A 16773-nucleotide genomic window follows, 5' to 3' on the forward strand; every position below is an offset into this window, starting at 1 on the left:
GCCCCTTCCCTCCAAACCACCCACACCCCACCCCACACTTTCAAAGCAGTGGTGTAATGGTGCCCCCTGGTGTCCCTGTCACAAACTGCCACTTAAAGCCACTGGAAATAAAACCCAGAGGTCTCAGTAACCATATAGATAAACTTATCTAAGGAGGCTGGGGATGTGTTCTGCTGAAAACCCAAGCCTGACCTGAGGCATGCCGCAACAATGGCTGTATCTGCGGGAAGACTGGCACAGGATGGGAAGGCATAGTCCTGTTTGCTTGTTTGAGACCGTGTTTCGTTATGTAGCTGAGGCTGTCCCGGAACTCGCTCTGTAGACCAGGCTGGCCTCAAACTCAGAGATCTACCTGCCTCTGCCTCCTGAGCTGGGCTTAAAGGAGTGTGCCACCACCGCCCATCAAGAATGTATTTTCATATTAACCTCTGGACGCTGAAGCTCTCGTGGACTGTAACTGCTTAAAGAGGCAACAAACACAGGCCCAGGACATGGCTCAAAAGGTAAAGGCGCGGGGCTGGAGAGATGGCTCAGAGGCTAAGAGCATTGCCTGCTCTTCCAAAGGTCCTGAGTTCAATTCCCAGCAACCACATGGTGGCTCACAGCCATCTGTAATGGGGTCTGGTGCCCTCTTCTGGCCTGCAGGCATACAGACAGAATATTGTATACATAAAAAAAAAAAAAAAAAAAAAAAAGGTAAAGGCGCTCAGCGCCATGCTTGGTGGCCTGAGTTTGGTCCCGGGATTCACGCGGTGGAAGGCGAGCATGGACTCCTACAGCTGTCCCCACCACGAACACCGTGATGCCCATGAGCCCGCGCACGACGGGCTTAAAAAAAGAGAACGCATGCAGCCTGACAAATAGACCATGAAAATAAAATAAAATAAATATATTCACAATCTGTAGTTACGTTCTCCTCCCCCATACTGCGTGGGCACGCTGGAGAAACGCCCCCCCCCCCCCCCCCCCCGGTCCTTAAGAAGTCCAACGCAGCAGCACCTGTCCCAGAACGTAGTATCGCCAAAGAGTCCTTTGACCAAAATGTCCTTCGGATTTCCACGTCGGCGCGTGTAGTTTTCTGGATCATTCCATTCCACTTTTAAACCTCAAAGTTCTTTACAAAATATATTGTTTGTATTTAGAAGTGACTATATACAAACCCTTCAACACAGGTCTGCCTATACTTGCAGGTATGGGAAAGGTACCGAATATTACTTTCAAAGGGGTCATTGGTTTCATTTTTAAGGTGTCTTACGTAGTCCAGGCCAGCTTCAAACTCACCAGATAGCAAAGAATGGCCTCGAACTCCGGATCCTTGTGCCTCTGTTTTCCATGTGCTGGGATCACAGGCATATGCCATCACACCCAGCTACTCGGTCATTTTCATGGATAAAAACAGTAAGAGCCGAAGATATTAGTGCTAACACTCATGAATCAACACACTAAAATGTACCGGTGCTGAGTAAAAAAGGTCACGACAGTTTCCAAAGGGCCCTAATAATGGAGACTCCCTGGTCTGCCAAGGGCCGCCGGCTGCAGGTGGGGGAAGAGAGGCCCTCAGGGCAGTCCCGCGGCGAGGATATTACCAACAAAAGTTTGGCCTTTCAGAATGTGCTCTAGTTCTTTTTCTTCAATCTTCAGAGACACCTGGGAAGAGGAAGGGATTTTCTGAGGAAGAACATGAGTACTCACACACACAATGCACGCCCTCACACATCGCTACATTCCCTATCATGTTCCGCTTTCCTCGGTCCGGCAAGTCAAACCCTGCTGTTTTCAATGGCCTAAATCACATCACACCCCCTTCCCCCCCACACACCTGAAACGCTAGCCAGCAGAGAAACAAACTGTTCACTAGTCATTTCTAATCCTTCCTTTGGCAAAGGCCACGCTCTCCAGAACAGGACAATTAAAAGCAGGGAGGGACACAACAGGCTGTTACTTGTACCTTGGTCAGGCGGCTTTCCTTATTTTTCTTCAATCCTAAGATGCCTCTGGACTCCAGGAGTCCTGAAAGGGACAAACACTCGGACTGGTCCACAGCTGCCACCTGCTGCTTGCGACAAACGCTACTGTAGGCTTCGTATAACTGGGAGGAAGTGAGGGAGAACAAGTGTCACTTAAAAGCTACATCCCATAACCTCATAGATTAAAAAAAAACAAAGCCCAGAAACAGCCTTAAGTTACCTCTATACTCTATTGTCCCCCTATTCAACAAAGCCTCGAACAGGCGATAGGCCTTCCGCACCCCCTTCCTATACTTTATGATTGTGCTGGGGACGAAACCTGGGTCCTCTGCAAATGAGAAACAACTGCTCTTGAGTCCTCTTTGATGTAAAATGTAGGAGCAAGGCTCTATGTGAGTTTAGAGGGAGACAGAAATGGTGGTGAGGCCGGGTCTTCCTACATCTCCCCAGCTATCCTGGAACTATGTAGATTAGACTGGTCCGGCGCTCACAGAGACTCACCTGTGTCTGTCTCCCAGAGTTTCGGGATTAAAGGGCGCTCTACCACTGCCTGGCCTTACTGAGTTTTTGAGGTCAGCCTAGAACTGTTTTTGATGACACTATAACTACAGATAAAAACCCATTTTTAACCTTCTGGAAAACACCTGCAGCTGCACCTCAGCTCCGCCTGCTGAGAGCCCAGCTTACCTTCCCCAGAGTGACCTCTTTGAGCTTCAGCCGCCGGGTCAGGAGTAGCAGAGAACAAACCAAGATCTTCTGCTGGAGAGGGAGGGAACCTTGTGCCTGGTCCTGGCTCAGAGTCACCCGGTTCCCATCAACTTCCGAAATGACTTGGGATATGTGAGTAAGGCCGACGCGCTTGGGAACCGGCGCCTCGGAGGGTGACTGACCTGAAACGCAAGCAAGCCAGGCTTTATTCGGTCTCTAAAACTGTGTGTGCCGACCATGAAAGACTGGTGTTAGCAACAGGAAACCAAGGGCGGAAGGAGATTTGGAAAGCCGCCTTCTCTCAGAAGAACCACGATCTATTTTGTCCTTTAGGGCACAGCTTGATGTTGGGAAGACAACTAATCCACCCCCTGAACGAGCACGAGCCCGGCAGAAGCCACCAAACACAGCTAACTGCCGCAGGTTGGCTGGGGACAAAGCTCGGGGCATAGCACACCTGGTTTGGTCCTCAGCACAAACCCCGCAGCCTGGATGACAACCTGGTCACTAAGGAAGGACAAGAGATAGCTGGAAAATGTATCTAATACTTGAGTCAAAGGAATGGGTAAGCATAGACAGTAAAGTCAACCCCACTTCAGCCCCCCGCACCCCCACGGCTTCTCCAAATGAACTCTCTGATCTGCAAGACAGCAACACTTGAAGAAATGTCACTGGATGGCCGAGCACCCTTCCCACAGCTGGAGTCTGAGAACTGCAGGCAATCTGCTCGGGACCTGACAGTGCCACAGGGACGGGATTTGCTCGCTAACACCCTGGGCCTGCAGCCACCCCGCGACAACCCGCGTCTGCTCCCTTACCACAAGCAGGAAGCTGCAAAGGGCTAACAGAGAAAGCAGAGCTCCCAGACCAGGTGTAGACGGTCCACAGCCCCTCCTCAAACAATCCCGACAGGACAGCAATCCATTTGTTGTCCTTGTCCCATGATTTAAGAGCACCTTTCTTTTTCTTTTCTTAAATATTTATTTATTTGTTTATTATGTATACAACATTCTGCCTACGTGCATGCCTGAAGAGGGCACCAGGCCTCATTACAGATGGTTGTGAGCCACCATGTGGTTGCTGGGAATTGAACTCAGGACCTTTGGAAGGGCAAGCAATGCTCTTAACTGCTGAGCCATCTTTCCAGCTCCTAAGAGCACCTTTCTAAGTAGCCTAAATGGGCCTTGAACTTGTAATGATTCTGTGCTTCGGCCTCCGGAGCGCTCCGGAGGCCGGAAGCATAGGTATGCCCCCCCCCATGCCTGGCATCTAGCTAATTTGTTTGCCCATCTTCAGTGCTGGGGAACCTAGTTCTTTCTATGCATTAGAAAGTTCCTTTACAGAGAAACCTTGCTTGAAAAACAAAACAACAAAAAGTTTCTTATATTTAGCTGAAGTCACATTCTCCATAGTTTCCTAGCTAGAGCGTTGAAACTAGACCCACACCTATCAGAAGTCAAGACAGGAATTGAGTTAGTGCCATAATTTACATCAGGAACTTGAAGCTCTCTTAGCCGTCAGCACTAGTGATGCTCCAGGTCCACCGACAAGGAAGGACTAATCTAAAGGACCAAGACAGAGAAACTATCTAAGTCCACATGTTAATTTGGGTTACTTCGGAAACTTCTTAATTTGTTTCTTTTAATAATTTAATAATATTGACCAGTCCCAGGATGGCTAGATTGTTACATAAGAGAAACTCTGTCTTGAAAAACCAAAATTAAGTAAATAAATAAAAATAAAGTAAACTCTGATAAAAATCTGCCAGTGAAGAAAACAGGGTTGAGGAAAAGGGGAATTCAACCTCTGTGACAGCCTTTGGTTTCCTGTAGCCACAGATCTGTCTTCGGTCCTTGTAGACGGCCTTATGACACCCTGAGATGAACTCAGTCTGTGGATTTTGTCATCTTACTTTCTTCCCTTTACCTACCAGGTACCAGGCATTACTTTCTCCGACAGAAACCTAAAGGGCATCCAACGTAAGTACCCAGAAGGAAGGTGACTCAACCTTGTTACCTCATTTTCATTCCGAGAGCCTTGGGAGAAACCTCACTACCTGAACTCATCATTTATGAACACTCCGGGGAACTCATTTCCAGTAACACACATACTGATACTGGCAGGCGAGACTGAAAAAAAACCAGACGAAACTACACTGTGCTCCCGCGTGACTGTGTGTTGGCTGATTTCACTTGTGTTTGTAGGTGGATTTAACTGCGTCTGTTTATCCTTCCCTTTTCTCAGGAAACTGAACTCTCCCATCTACAAAGGGAGACAGGAAGCAGGTAAGCTACTCACCTCCAGACAGCGGTTTGAGGACTGTCTGGCTTTTGACATCCGACTCCACAATTTCAATAGCTCGCCTGTTAAAAAAACAAAACAATTTTCTAGTCTCAGCCAAACCAAACACCACACCAAGTCACCGTGCCCCAAAGCAGGCACATTAACTAAAAACGCGTTTTTTTAAAAAATTAAGGTCCTTTCCAAATTTGGTGCCCAGCACCCATACCAGGCAGCTCTCAACCCCCTGTAACTCCAGTTCTAGGGATCTGACGCCCTCTTCTGGCCTCTGCACCATACACCACACATGGCACACATACATGACGATAAAATGTAAATCAATCTTAGAGGCCAGTCTGTGAATACACAGTGAGTGAGTTCCAGACGAGCCCTTTCCCCAAGGGAGACCCTGCCCGAGACAGACAAATGAAGGCCTCTAAACAAACTGGGTCATGTTGCAGTTTCAGGAAGACTTGACTGCCTTTAAAATGGAAAGGCCGGGGATTTGAGAAACACCACCACTCATCTCCCTCCAACGGATGTCAAGTAGGTCGTCACGCACGAAGTCAGCAACATTTTAGATGAGGAAAAAGTCCTGGGGAGAGCAATCCGCAGTGTGGGGGTAGCCTAAGGGGAACTTAGAGCCTCCCACACAGCAGACCCAGAAGGGGAGTCCCCAGAGAGACACAGGACACACGTAGGTTCATCTTGCTGACCTACATGGCTATCACTCATAGCTGTAGTCTTTACTCAAGTACTTTGCTGACTGGGGGACTTTCACATTCCGGATCGTGCAATCTAGCAACAGGAAGAGCTTCCTCTCCCACTGCTCTCTCTAAAGTGTTTTGCCCACGGGAAGCCATAAGGCAGACCTGGATCTTCTGCACGGCAAGAGGAGGAAGCTGGACCAGCGGGTCAGCACAGCATGGATCATTTTAATGGACCTAGGGCCCCTGCTGGGAGGGAAGAACTTCCATCAGTCAGTACTGAGGCTTTCCCCAGCAGGAGGGGCAGGGGGATGGAAGAGAGAAAGAGGTCTAGGGTAGGACTTGGGGGACCACCAACTGGAGGGAGGAAGGGGTGCCCACAAAAAGGAAAGGAAGAAGAAAGTCTAAAGGCAAAGATGGTTCAGGTCCATAAATAAACCTGCTTGAGCCCAGCGGATGGAAAAGCAAACTGGAGTCTTTTTAATACAAATGTAATTAACCAATCTATAATCACCACAGGGGGCGCCAGCAACATCTCATTTATTTCCCCCTCCGTAGGTAATGGACTGATAATGTTTTAGACATTAACACGGTGGAAACCCAGAGCTCCCCACTGAGAAGCAAGTCCTCTTTTCTGAGCATAAAAAGTAGCAGAATGAAGCCTCTTAAGCAACATTCATTTGAGTTACACGAGACAACTGCCAGCATCTCTTCCTGGTTTTAATAAAAGCAGTCACCAGGGCCATAATTCACCTGCAAACATCCAGTGCTTTCCGGATGTCTCCTGAGACAGCAGACACTTTGCGGGCACAGAACTGAATCGCGGCATTGTCCAGAACCTGGTCTCTTGACACCTGCACATGAGACAAGACACAGAAGACATCTCAGTCAGCCTTAGTAACACAGGCCCGTCCGTAATCCCGGCTACCTGGGAGACTAAGGCAGGAGGATCTACACTCAAGCGAGGCTGTCTCAGATAAATATATAATAAATATAAAATAGATACCGCTCAGCGTAGAGGCCTTGTGAATCCCAGTACCATCAACCAATAAATAAACAATAAAATAAAAAGACAGTTTGAACTCTGAGAGTTTCTCTTAGCAATTTAGGTTCTAAACATAAATATTTCCACAAATTAAATCTAACTCTGGGACCGGAGGCGCATGCTCAGGACTCTGAGCTTAACATTCTCTATACAAGGTCTCTCTGGGTAGCCCTGGCTGGCTTTGAACACAGAGAACTGCCTGCCTCTCCTTTCCAAGTCCTGGGACTAAAAGCGTGCGCCACCATGCCAGGCTCATAGGCCCTACTTTTAAAAATTTATCCCATTTATTTTTGTTTGGAGTGAGGTGAGGCAAAGCATGCGTGCCACACTTGTGGAGGTCAGCGGACACCTTCCAGGACCCAGGTCTCTGTTCTCACCATGTGGGCCTCAGATATGGAACTCAGGTCATTAGAACCAGCAACCAGTGCCTTTACCTGCTGAGTTACCTCCCTGATCCAGGCTCGACTTTTTAAAGGCCATTAAGGAAGCATGAGTTCTTTAATTCCTACTTTTATTTCAACAGCGAAGCAGCCAATAAATGAAACCACGTGTCGATAGTCACATAAAAATGCTCTCACTCATCATGGTCTACGGGAGTCTGCCACACCATTAATAAAGCAATCAAACGGAAATATTTTAAGGCTATTGTTATCTTTCGATGAGAGGTTATCCCTGCAACAGAATTTGGCCCAATGGCTGGCACTCACCTGACTGAGTCTCTCCTGCAAGATTGCAGCTATCTGGTTTCTGGTATAAGGTGGGAAGTTCAGTAGCTGTGGCTTACAGTTTTCTCTAGCTTCAAGCCTCGGCAGAATTCTGTCGGTGAGATCTAGGGTATTAGCAATACCTGAGAAGATAAGTAACAATCACCATCAGCAGGCAAATCGTCCTAATAGAAAATTAAACCCTCTCAAAGATAAAACTCCCAGTCACAACCCAGTATTTCAACTCTTGTGTCTACTTGCTCTTCATCCCAGGTAAGATGACTTACTAGGTAAGATACAGCGGTTAGGCAGGTATAGTGAAGCATGCTTATAGTCTTTTTCTTTCCCCTCAAGACAGGGTTTCTCTGTGTAACAGCCCTGGCTGTCCTGGAACTCCCTCTGTAGACCAGGCTGGCCTCGAACTCAGATCTGCCTGCCTCTGCCTCCCAAGTGCTGAGATTAATATCCTGAGCCAGCACCTCCCGCTGCTTGTTTATAGTCTTAACACGTGGAAGGGTGAGACAGGACGACCATGGGTTTAAGGCCACCCTGAGCTACAGATCTTGTCTCCAGAAAGAAGGGGGTGAAAAGAGGACAGGCAGATAGATTTCTGTTGAATTTCAGACCAGCCAGGGCTTCAGTGAGACCCTGTCTCAAAAACAAATCTGGGCTGGAGATGGCTCAGCAGTTAAGAGCACTGGCTGCTCTTCCAGAGGTCCTGAGTTCCATTCCCAGCAACCACATAATGGCTCACAACCATCCATAACGAAATCTGATGCCCTCTTCTGGCCTGCAGACACACATAAAGGCAAAACACTGTATACGTAATAAATAAATCTTAAACAAAAACAAATGCCAGGCAGTAGTGGCTCCTGCCTTTCATCCCAGCATGTGGGAGGCAGAAGCAGGTGGATCTCTGTGAGTTTGAGGCCAGCCTGGTCTACAGAGTGAGTTCCAGGACAGGCTCTAAAGCTACAGAGAAACCCTGTCTCGAACTCTGTCCCCGCCAAACAAAAACAAAGTCGTCACCACCACCACCACCACCACCACCAAATCTATTGAGTCAGGCATTGTGGCACTTATCCTCCCAAAAGCTGGGACCACAGGAATGCAATGTTATGTCTGGCTTCTTTGTCATTTTTATTTAGACCTCACAAAATCAATCTGCCTTATATTAAAAAATTATTACCATAGTAATCTTATTTCAATAAGACAGAAAGCTGGCTTAAGTATAATGGGTGGGGCTGAAGGAATGGCTCGGCTGTTAAGAGCACTGGACGCTCTTCTAGAGGACCCAGGTTCAACTCCCAGAACCCACATGTCAGCTACATTTGTAACTCCAGTTTAGGGAACCCAATGCCCTCTTCTGGGCCGCCATGGGTATTGGGCATGTAGTAGAACATGCAGGCAAAGCACCCACACACATCAAATAAAAACAAAATAGTAGGTAAATAACTCGCATAGCGACTGGGGAGTGAACAAAGCATTTGCCACACAAGCATGAGGAGCCAGCTTTAGCTCTTCAGAAGCTGTGTCAAAGCCAGGAAGGCAGGGAAGAGATCCCAGCGGCAAGCTGGCTAGTCAGACTAACTGAATCAGCCAGCGTCGGGGTTCAGCAAGAGACTGCCTCAGCAAATAAAAAACCTACAGCATTGGCTGCTCTTCCAGAGGTTCTGAGTTCAAATCCTAGCGACAATACAGTGACTTACAGCCATCTCTAGTGGGATCTGATGCCCTCTTCTGGCATGGAGAAGTAAATGCAGATAAAGCAACATATAGAAAAACAGAACAAAACTTGATAGTGGGAGAGCGAGCGAGCGGGAGAGCGCCGTATCTGATGTCAACCTCTGGCCTCTGTACACACTTGTGCACCCATATGCTACACACACTGAACACAGACACTGAACACACTTTAAACGATTAACCAACTTTCAAAGTCACCACATGACAGTAACAACCCAGCACTAACCAATGAGCACCAATCGGGAATTGCTTAGCCACGGCCATTCAAATAGCGTGTATAGGACATCCTGCCCTTTGCTGTCCAGTTGATCCATCTCGTCCAACACCAACACGCTACACGCAAAGAGACAAAATTAGTACCGGTCACATTTTCAGTCATCCAACGCTTGATCTGAGCTAACCTTAGGTTAAAGGCATAGAGCTGAGACCAGCTTGCAGACCATAGCTCGTCTGGGATGTCATAGGATGTCAGTCCCCACAGCCCCCATCACTAACAACCCCATCACTAACAAGTATCCATTGTTTTCAGAGAACTAGCTTAACAGTTAAAATCTAAATTAAAAAAAAAAAAAAAAAAAACCAGAAAGCTAAGGGCTGTGAGTGCGGCTCAATGATAAAGTACTTATCTAACATATGGGCTCTGGCTTTGAGTCCCAGCATCATCAGTAAATAAGTTAGTACAATATTTTCAAAATTAGAGAGCATATTATCTTTACTTCCTTCAAGCGTGTGTACATCTCAGAGCAAAGGTCTTTTCAGGGCGAGTTCTTTTTGTGGGTAGCATCTAGAGGATTTTTACTGAGCAACACGCGGCAGAAAAAATACTTACATCATGGGGCCCTTCTCAGCAGTCAGCTGCTTTTCCAATTTTCTCATCAAGTCCTTCCCAGCTGGTCTGCATATTTTCTCCTGACCAATCTCCCGAGCAATAGCTGGGAACACAGCCTGGGCACTCCTCAGAGACATGCAATTCAGCATGATGGTTTCAAAGTCTTCCACTTCCTTCTAGGTGTTTAAAAAAAAAAAGATGCAAACATGGAGTTATGTTGGCTTCAGACAGATTTACTGAAACCTAAGCTGGTCTCCGAGAGCTAAAGGGATCCAAGAGTGAAGCTCTACTTTCTTCTGAAAAGATTTAAACCCTGAAACAAGAATTCTTACTTCCGGGAAGCATTCAACCACATAACGGTCCATTCTCTCTTAACCCTTAAGAATCAATCAGACCATTCTGGCAAGAGCCTCCGTTGCTCAGACTCTCAGGGTACCTTGAGGTCTTGCAGAATCCGGCTCAAGCAGGCAGTTTTTCCTGTCCCAGGAGCACCAGAGAGGTAGAGACTTCCAGCTTTTTTCCCACAGATGTGTTTCTTCAGGAAGGCCCTGATGACATCCATCTCCTTTTCCCTGGCAGGCAGCCGATCTGGGACAGCTGTGTTTAGGACAAGCTTTGCTTGCTGGTAGCAAGTGCCTGCGCCAGACACAAAAGGGCAGTTAAGACCCAACAGAAGATGCCCGAAAAGACTCCCTGGGTTTCATTCAGAACCACCATCTCTGTTCCCGATGGCACCGACAGCGGCCACGGAAGAACCCACCTTCTTGCTTGAACAGTCTCACGCGTCCAGATTCCTTCTCTGGTGGACATTTCTGCTCAGAATTTGATTCGCTCTCTTGACCTTTTTGAGCTGAGGAAAGTATTTGGTTTTGGTGAACTTGGTCTTGTTCTTTTTGGCTTGAAGACTTAACTGTCAGCTCATCATCAAACACTAATCTGCAGCCCTTCCGGGTATGGGAGCGAGGGGGGCCGTTTTCTTTCTTGCCCAGCTTTGGTGGGGAGCAGGGGGATAAATGAGGAGTGTTGCACAGATTGTCATCACCTGAAACGTTAGAACAGAACACGGTCACTCGTAGCAATGCTCTCAGCCACCCAAAACGCGAACGCGGTCCTTCACAGTGGAGGGCAGTAGATGTGCAGACTTCCCCACACCCAGAAAGAGGAGAATCTTTCTTTCTCTTTCCAGTCCTTCAACACTGCGTTTCTCTGTGTAGCCCCGGCTGACCTGGAACTCACTCTGTAGACCAGGCCTTGAACTCAGGGATCTGCCTCCCAAATTCTGGGATTAAAAGGCAAGAGGTGAATTTCTGCCTTAGAACCACAAAAGAAACTTCTCACTAAAGAGCGAACATGGCCACCAGATGGCACCACTGAATCTTATCGTTAGGTATAAACCAAATGGTAAGTTCTAGTTCCGTGGAATTGTAAGGGTGGCTGTAAAACAGGACCCATCGCCAGCTGGGGGCAGCGAACCCCTTTAATCCCAGCACTCAGGAAAGCTGTTGTCTCAAAAACAAACAAACAAACCAAAGCTTATCAGCCTTGCCGCCACTGACATCTTGAGATGAGTAACTTCTCTGAAAGAAGCTGCTGTGTGCACTGCCGCATTCCAGCAACACTGTGGCTTTCACTCACTGCTCCAAATCCATCCCCTCAACTAACAAACTCAAATCTTCAGGCACGTCGAGATCACATCTGCTCTCCCACCACCACACACAATGAGTATCTACCAATAATAACACTAAGGCTCTTAGACTGGGCATGTACAGCTAAGTGGTCCAGCACTTCCTGGCATAAACAAGGTCTTGCGCTCAATCCCCAATACCCAGTAGCACCATCAACACACACAAAGTATGGTCTGGCGGTGACACACACTGGTCCTCTGTGAGTTCGAGGCCAGCCTGGTCTACAGAGTGAGTTCTGGGACAGTCAGGCTACACAGAGAAACCCTGTCTTGAACAAACTAAAACCAAACAAACAAAAAGCCAAGTATGGTAGTGGGAGAAAGACCTTGAGTTTTAAGGCAATCCTGGGCCACCAAGTGAGTTCCAGGCCAACCTGAGTTAGAGAATTTTTCCTCTAAAAGAGCAAAAATAAACAATGGAAATGTTAAGTACTAGTTTGAAGCAAAAATCAAAAATATTAAGAATGTCATCTATTTGTTTCTCTTATTTTCACGAGTATGTAGGCAAATTTCATAATACCCTGTGCAACGTTAAGGTAATTTTAAAGGACAGAACTAAGGAAGTGAAGATCAAACCTATCAAGTCCCTCAGAAAATGATCTCTACTAGTGAATGGCTTAACTGTGAAGTTCAGTACGCACTTAGCAGCCATTATAAAAATAGATACGGCTATGGTTCTAACTGCCAGGCATCTCATCAAGAGAAGAAAGGCTGGGCAGTAGAGGTATATATATGCCTTTAATCCCAGCACTCGGGAGGCAGAGATAGAAGAATCTCTGTGAGCTCGATGCCAGTCTGGCCTACAGAGTAAGTTTCAGGGCAGGCTCTAAAGTCACAGACAAACCATATCCTGCAAAACCAAAAAATAAAAAGAAAGGCCTGAGGGTTGTTAGTCACCAAGTTGCGCTTGCAGAGTGGAATGCTTACCCAAACGTTTTCTGGGACTGAGAGGCAGAAGCTTTGTGTCCGCACACGGAGTAGCCGGTACAGCCTGCACGTTTTTAAGTTGTACTTTACTGTCCTTGGGACTCGCTTTGCTCGGAGTCTTAACCAGCTTCTTTTTCGGAAAATGGATGGTGGCTTGTGTCTGGGATCGTGTTTGAGGCATGATGACCACACAACTGGACACAAAAGAGAACCAGGAAGCCTGTAATTTAAAAGCAAGAAGGAAAACATAAGGCGCTTATTTATATTGGTGACCAACACTCACTTCACACATTATGTTAACAGCATTTTCAACACGTAGGTCTGCTGCCTATTCAAGCCTATGTAATAACAGGTGACATTTGTCTGCCTTGTATGTGTAACACGCCGCGATTACACATATTATACACTTCAGTCTTACCACTATTATCCCTCTCTTAAAGAGACAGCCATAAAAAACGCGGCTATTACCCCAGGCATCCGGAAACCAGAACCTAAGTTCTTCCACATGAGCGATGCCCGTTTATCTCCAGCGACTTCTGTAATACTTCTAGCTCCTTCACTCCAGACAAGCGAGACATCCTTAGCACTAGTTTAATTAAGCCTAGTAACATTTAGGCTCTCCCAAATGCAGGCAGGGCAGCTCGGTCCTCCTTTGCCCAGGACTAGCCTGCACGCCATAGAGCTCAACCCCACCCTACACCGTTTCCTCCCAGCAGCTCTCAGCTCCTTCCCACCATTCCAGGCTCGAACGCCTTGCAGGCACACAACCCCCTCCCTGACCCAGCCTCAGACCTCAGGCGATCTCCGCTCTCCACCGGCCACGCTCGAACCAGCTCCAACTCACTGGGCCCCGGACCAGCTCTCAGGCCTCACGGAGCAACCAGCCCCTTCACACTCTTCAGGGCTGTGTCGCTTCAGCGCACGTTCCGGTGTGTCGGTCACAACCGCAAGGATCTCCCGCCACGAGATGCACAGCTGCAGCAAAGTCAGCTCGCGCCAAATCCGCACAACCTCAGCGTTCCCGTCTCGCGCCAAAGTCCAGCCACGCTTCTGATTAGTTGTCACTAAGCACCACGCCTTCGCCGGCGACGACCTACAGCCAATCAGACAGCCCCAGGTCTCCGAGCCCAGCTGAGGCCACACCCACTCGCCAGGGAGGGCGTCCACATCTGAGACCTCCGCGGGAAAGGCGCGCTTGCGACTCATTAGGTAAGCACGCCACGCCGCAAGCCTGGCGGGAAGTGTAGTTTTTGATCCCATGCAAGACCCTTCCTACTTCCGCATTTTCTATTGGGGTATTTTTTTTTCCCCTACCTTGGTTTTTTGAGGCAGGTTTTCTCTGTATAACCGCCCAGGCTGGCCTGCCTCTCCTCCTGAGTGCTGGGATTAAAGCTATGCGCCACCACCGCCCGGAGTACCTATTTCCATTATGAGGGATACTACAATTGGTTTGCTATTTGGGGGGCAGTCCTGTATGGCATGAAGCAAATGAATGCATAGGGTCACAGCATTCTCGGTGGCGAAGGACTGATGAACCTGGGCATTTTTGACTGACATCATCTCAGTATTTGTTGACTTGCACTTCAAAAGCGAGAAACAGGACCAACACTAAATATGCAATTCTGTTTTTGTTCAAGGTTAATATATTCCGCGTGCCTTCTTAACATTAACCTATCTAAGCATTATGTTCCTTTAATTTGAATATTTAATTTGAATATTTTTTATGGCCAAACACTAGGGTTTCGGGACTAGGGAAGACATTGAATAGGAGAGGCAAGCTGAGCATCTAATGAAAGTGTAAATCGGAGCTGTCATTAGCAGGCCAGGTTCCAGAGTTAATAACCCACTTCAGCGTCCTTTAAAGGCCAGAGCCCAATTCTAAGTAATGGTGAATTTTATGCTTGCTTATTAGAGGCAGGGTTTCTGTGTAGCCCTGGCTGTCCTGAAACTAGTTCTGTAGATCAGGCTGGCCTTGAACTGGGAGATGTCTGCATCTGCCTCCCAAATGCTGGGATCAAAGCAGTGTGGCTATGGTTGTAAGATAGACTTTTATCTTTCCATATCTAATAAAATGGACATAAAGCTAGGAATAGGAAAGCGATATCACAATTACTAGTTAGCTCAAATAGTGGATTTCAAATGGTTACCCCCTCTTACCAGGAGTCCTTTGTGTGCAGGGACTGAGTTCAGCATTCGACTTTGTCACTTTAGTCTTTACAAACACCCTAGGAAGCTGATGGAAACCTGCCAGAGGCCATGTAACACGAGGAGCTGGTCTCTGCATTCTAATGACAGACGACCAAGCTCTGAGGCATGGTTTCTAAGCAGTGCAAGATGGTGAAGGGGACATTTTCTTAGATACTTTTTGTTCTAGCAGCTAAGAACTCCAAAAGAAAACAAGCTGCCACCAATGGGGACACAGCATGGAGGGAAGCTTTCAGATGATTCGGCCTTTCTCATTTACTAGCACAAAGGAACTTAAGTGACCACCTCTACTTCCTTCAGAGATGATGATGCACGACCTACCTCGTGTACAGGGGAGAAAGCGCGAAAGCTGGAGGCGCTTAACGTGCATACTGCAGCCTAAGAAAGCGCTCACCAGGTTTAAAAAAAAAAAAAAAGCAGCAGCAGCTCAAGAGGAAATGACCACTGCAAACAGAATGTAAGGACTGAACTGTAAAAGGTTATCCGCTGGAGGCCTTTCCTCCAGTAACCTCTCACACACGTCAGTTCCTTTCTGTACCTTTGAACTGTCTCCTGGCTGGAATGTGTTTCTCTCCCTGCATAGGTTCCTCCTGATGACTAGGATCTGCTAGACCACAGGCTTTGAAGGCAAAGACCATGTCTGAGTTATCTTCCTGTGTAGATTTCTGCTATAAAGTACATGATAAACGCTTGCCAGATGAAGGGACGGGCAGGACATTCTGTCAAGCTGACGTCCACTATTTGCATGAGCGATTTTTATAGTTGGATAACATATATAGACCTTTAAATCTCATGGCTATAAATGTAGCAAACCAAATTTAATTACGCGTAAAAACAGTTCAGACTGGGCGTCAGAGGTGTCAAAGGTCGGGATCCTGAGGTTGATATGCTCCTCCTCTTACCATTGACAACATACTGGGGAGCTTTCTTCCTGCAAGCTGCAGTCCATGTCTGCACGCCTGGAGCAGGCAGAGTGGGGCCTCGGTAATCACCAGTGAGCAGGCTAATGTTCTTATCACCGAGCAGGCATCACAGCACACTGGAGAGACCTGTCTGGCCGCTTTCTGAGTGTGTGTAAGGGTACACACACAGACCAGCAATCCTGTCCCAGGAAGAGAACTTACAGGGTAAGGAGGCTGAGGGTCATTTAAGCGGACTATTAAGTTAGGAAGAACAATAAAATCAATAAATAGTTTATTAATCATATTAATAACAAGGATTGGTCAAAAATCGGGAATTCAGGCACTCTGGGGCCCCCACAGGTTTTGCTATCTGGATTCTGTGAGCTTGATCCACACCCCCACCCGTATTTCCAGTCAGTGGGGAGGGAACTCTGCTAGCAGGGAGAGTACAAGTCAAGCTCAGCAGACTCGCTGCTTCCTGTCAGCTGATCAGTAACAAAGAAGCCTGGCTGAGTTTTAACACCTAACATCAAAGTTCAAGAAGACCAGCTAAGATTTCAGCTTAAAAAGCAGTGAAGATGGGACCTTACACAACTTTGAAGCCAGGCCTCCTGGGGGCAAAGGCAGGCGGGTCTCTGTGAGTTCAAGGCCAGCCTGGTCTACAAGTTGAGCTCCAGGACAGTAGGAGCTACACAGAGAAACCTAGTCTTGAAAAAGAACAACAAAAACAAAACAAAAGACACACTCAGTAATGACAATTCCTAGACCTGAAAATGTTTGCTGGGTGGTGGTGGCACTTCTTTAATCCCAGCAATCGGGAGGCAGACAGACTAGTCTCAATCTCTCAGTTCGAGGCCAGCCTGGTCTATAGAGTGAGTTCCAGGACAGTCAGGGCTACACATAGAGAAATCCTGTCTCGAAGAAAATCAACCAACCAAACCAAACCTAAGTAATCAAGCAGTGAAGAGGAGAAATAAACAGCAGCACCCACACACAAATGGATTCTCAAGATCCCAAAGGCCCTGCCCCCCCCCCCCCCCCCCCCGCCAACCTGCTTGAGAATCAGGCGCAG

The 16773-nt window shown here is 47.5% G+C and overlaps 1 protein-coding gene across 2 annotated transcripts; it reads right to left on the reverse strand.

The window, feature by feature from the left end:
- Positions 1 to 1112: 1112 nt before the first annotated feature.
- Cdc6 (cell division cycle 6) lies at positions 1113 to 13613 on the reverse strand. 2 transcript variants are annotated; one of them, XM_048450765.3, is made up of 12 exons: positions 13387 to 13613; positions 12595 to 12814; positions 10744 to 11025; positions 10420 to 10619; positions 9984 to 10156; positions 9381 to 9487; positions 7415 to 7554; positions 6416 to 6516; positions 4974 to 5038; positions 2655 to 2857; positions 1949 to 2089; positions 1113 to 1647 (listed from the first exon to the last, which is right to left on the reverse strand). In XM_048450765.3, the coding sequence occupies exons 2-12, from the start codon at positions 12773 to 12775 to the stop codon at positions 1558 to 1560; spliced, it is 1683 nt and encodes a 560-aa protein (XP_048306722.3). In that variant the 5' UTR covers positions 12776 to 12814; positions 13387 to 13613; the 3' UTR covers positions 1113 to 1557. The 2 variants fall into 2 exon arrangements, with proteins under 2 accessions (XP_048306722.3, XP_048306721.3); XM_048450764.3 differs by having other exon boundaries at positions 9984 to 10159; positions 13387 to 13611.
- Positions 13614 to 16773: the final 3160 nt, after the last annotated feature.

The sequence above is a fragment of the Myodes glareolus genome, chromosome 9, assembly GCF_982192425.1.
Source record: "Myodes glareolus chromosome 9, mMyoGla1.1, whole genome shotgun sequence".
NCBI lineage: Eukaryota > Metazoa > Chordata > Mammalia > Rodentia > Cricetidae > Myodes > Myodes glareolus.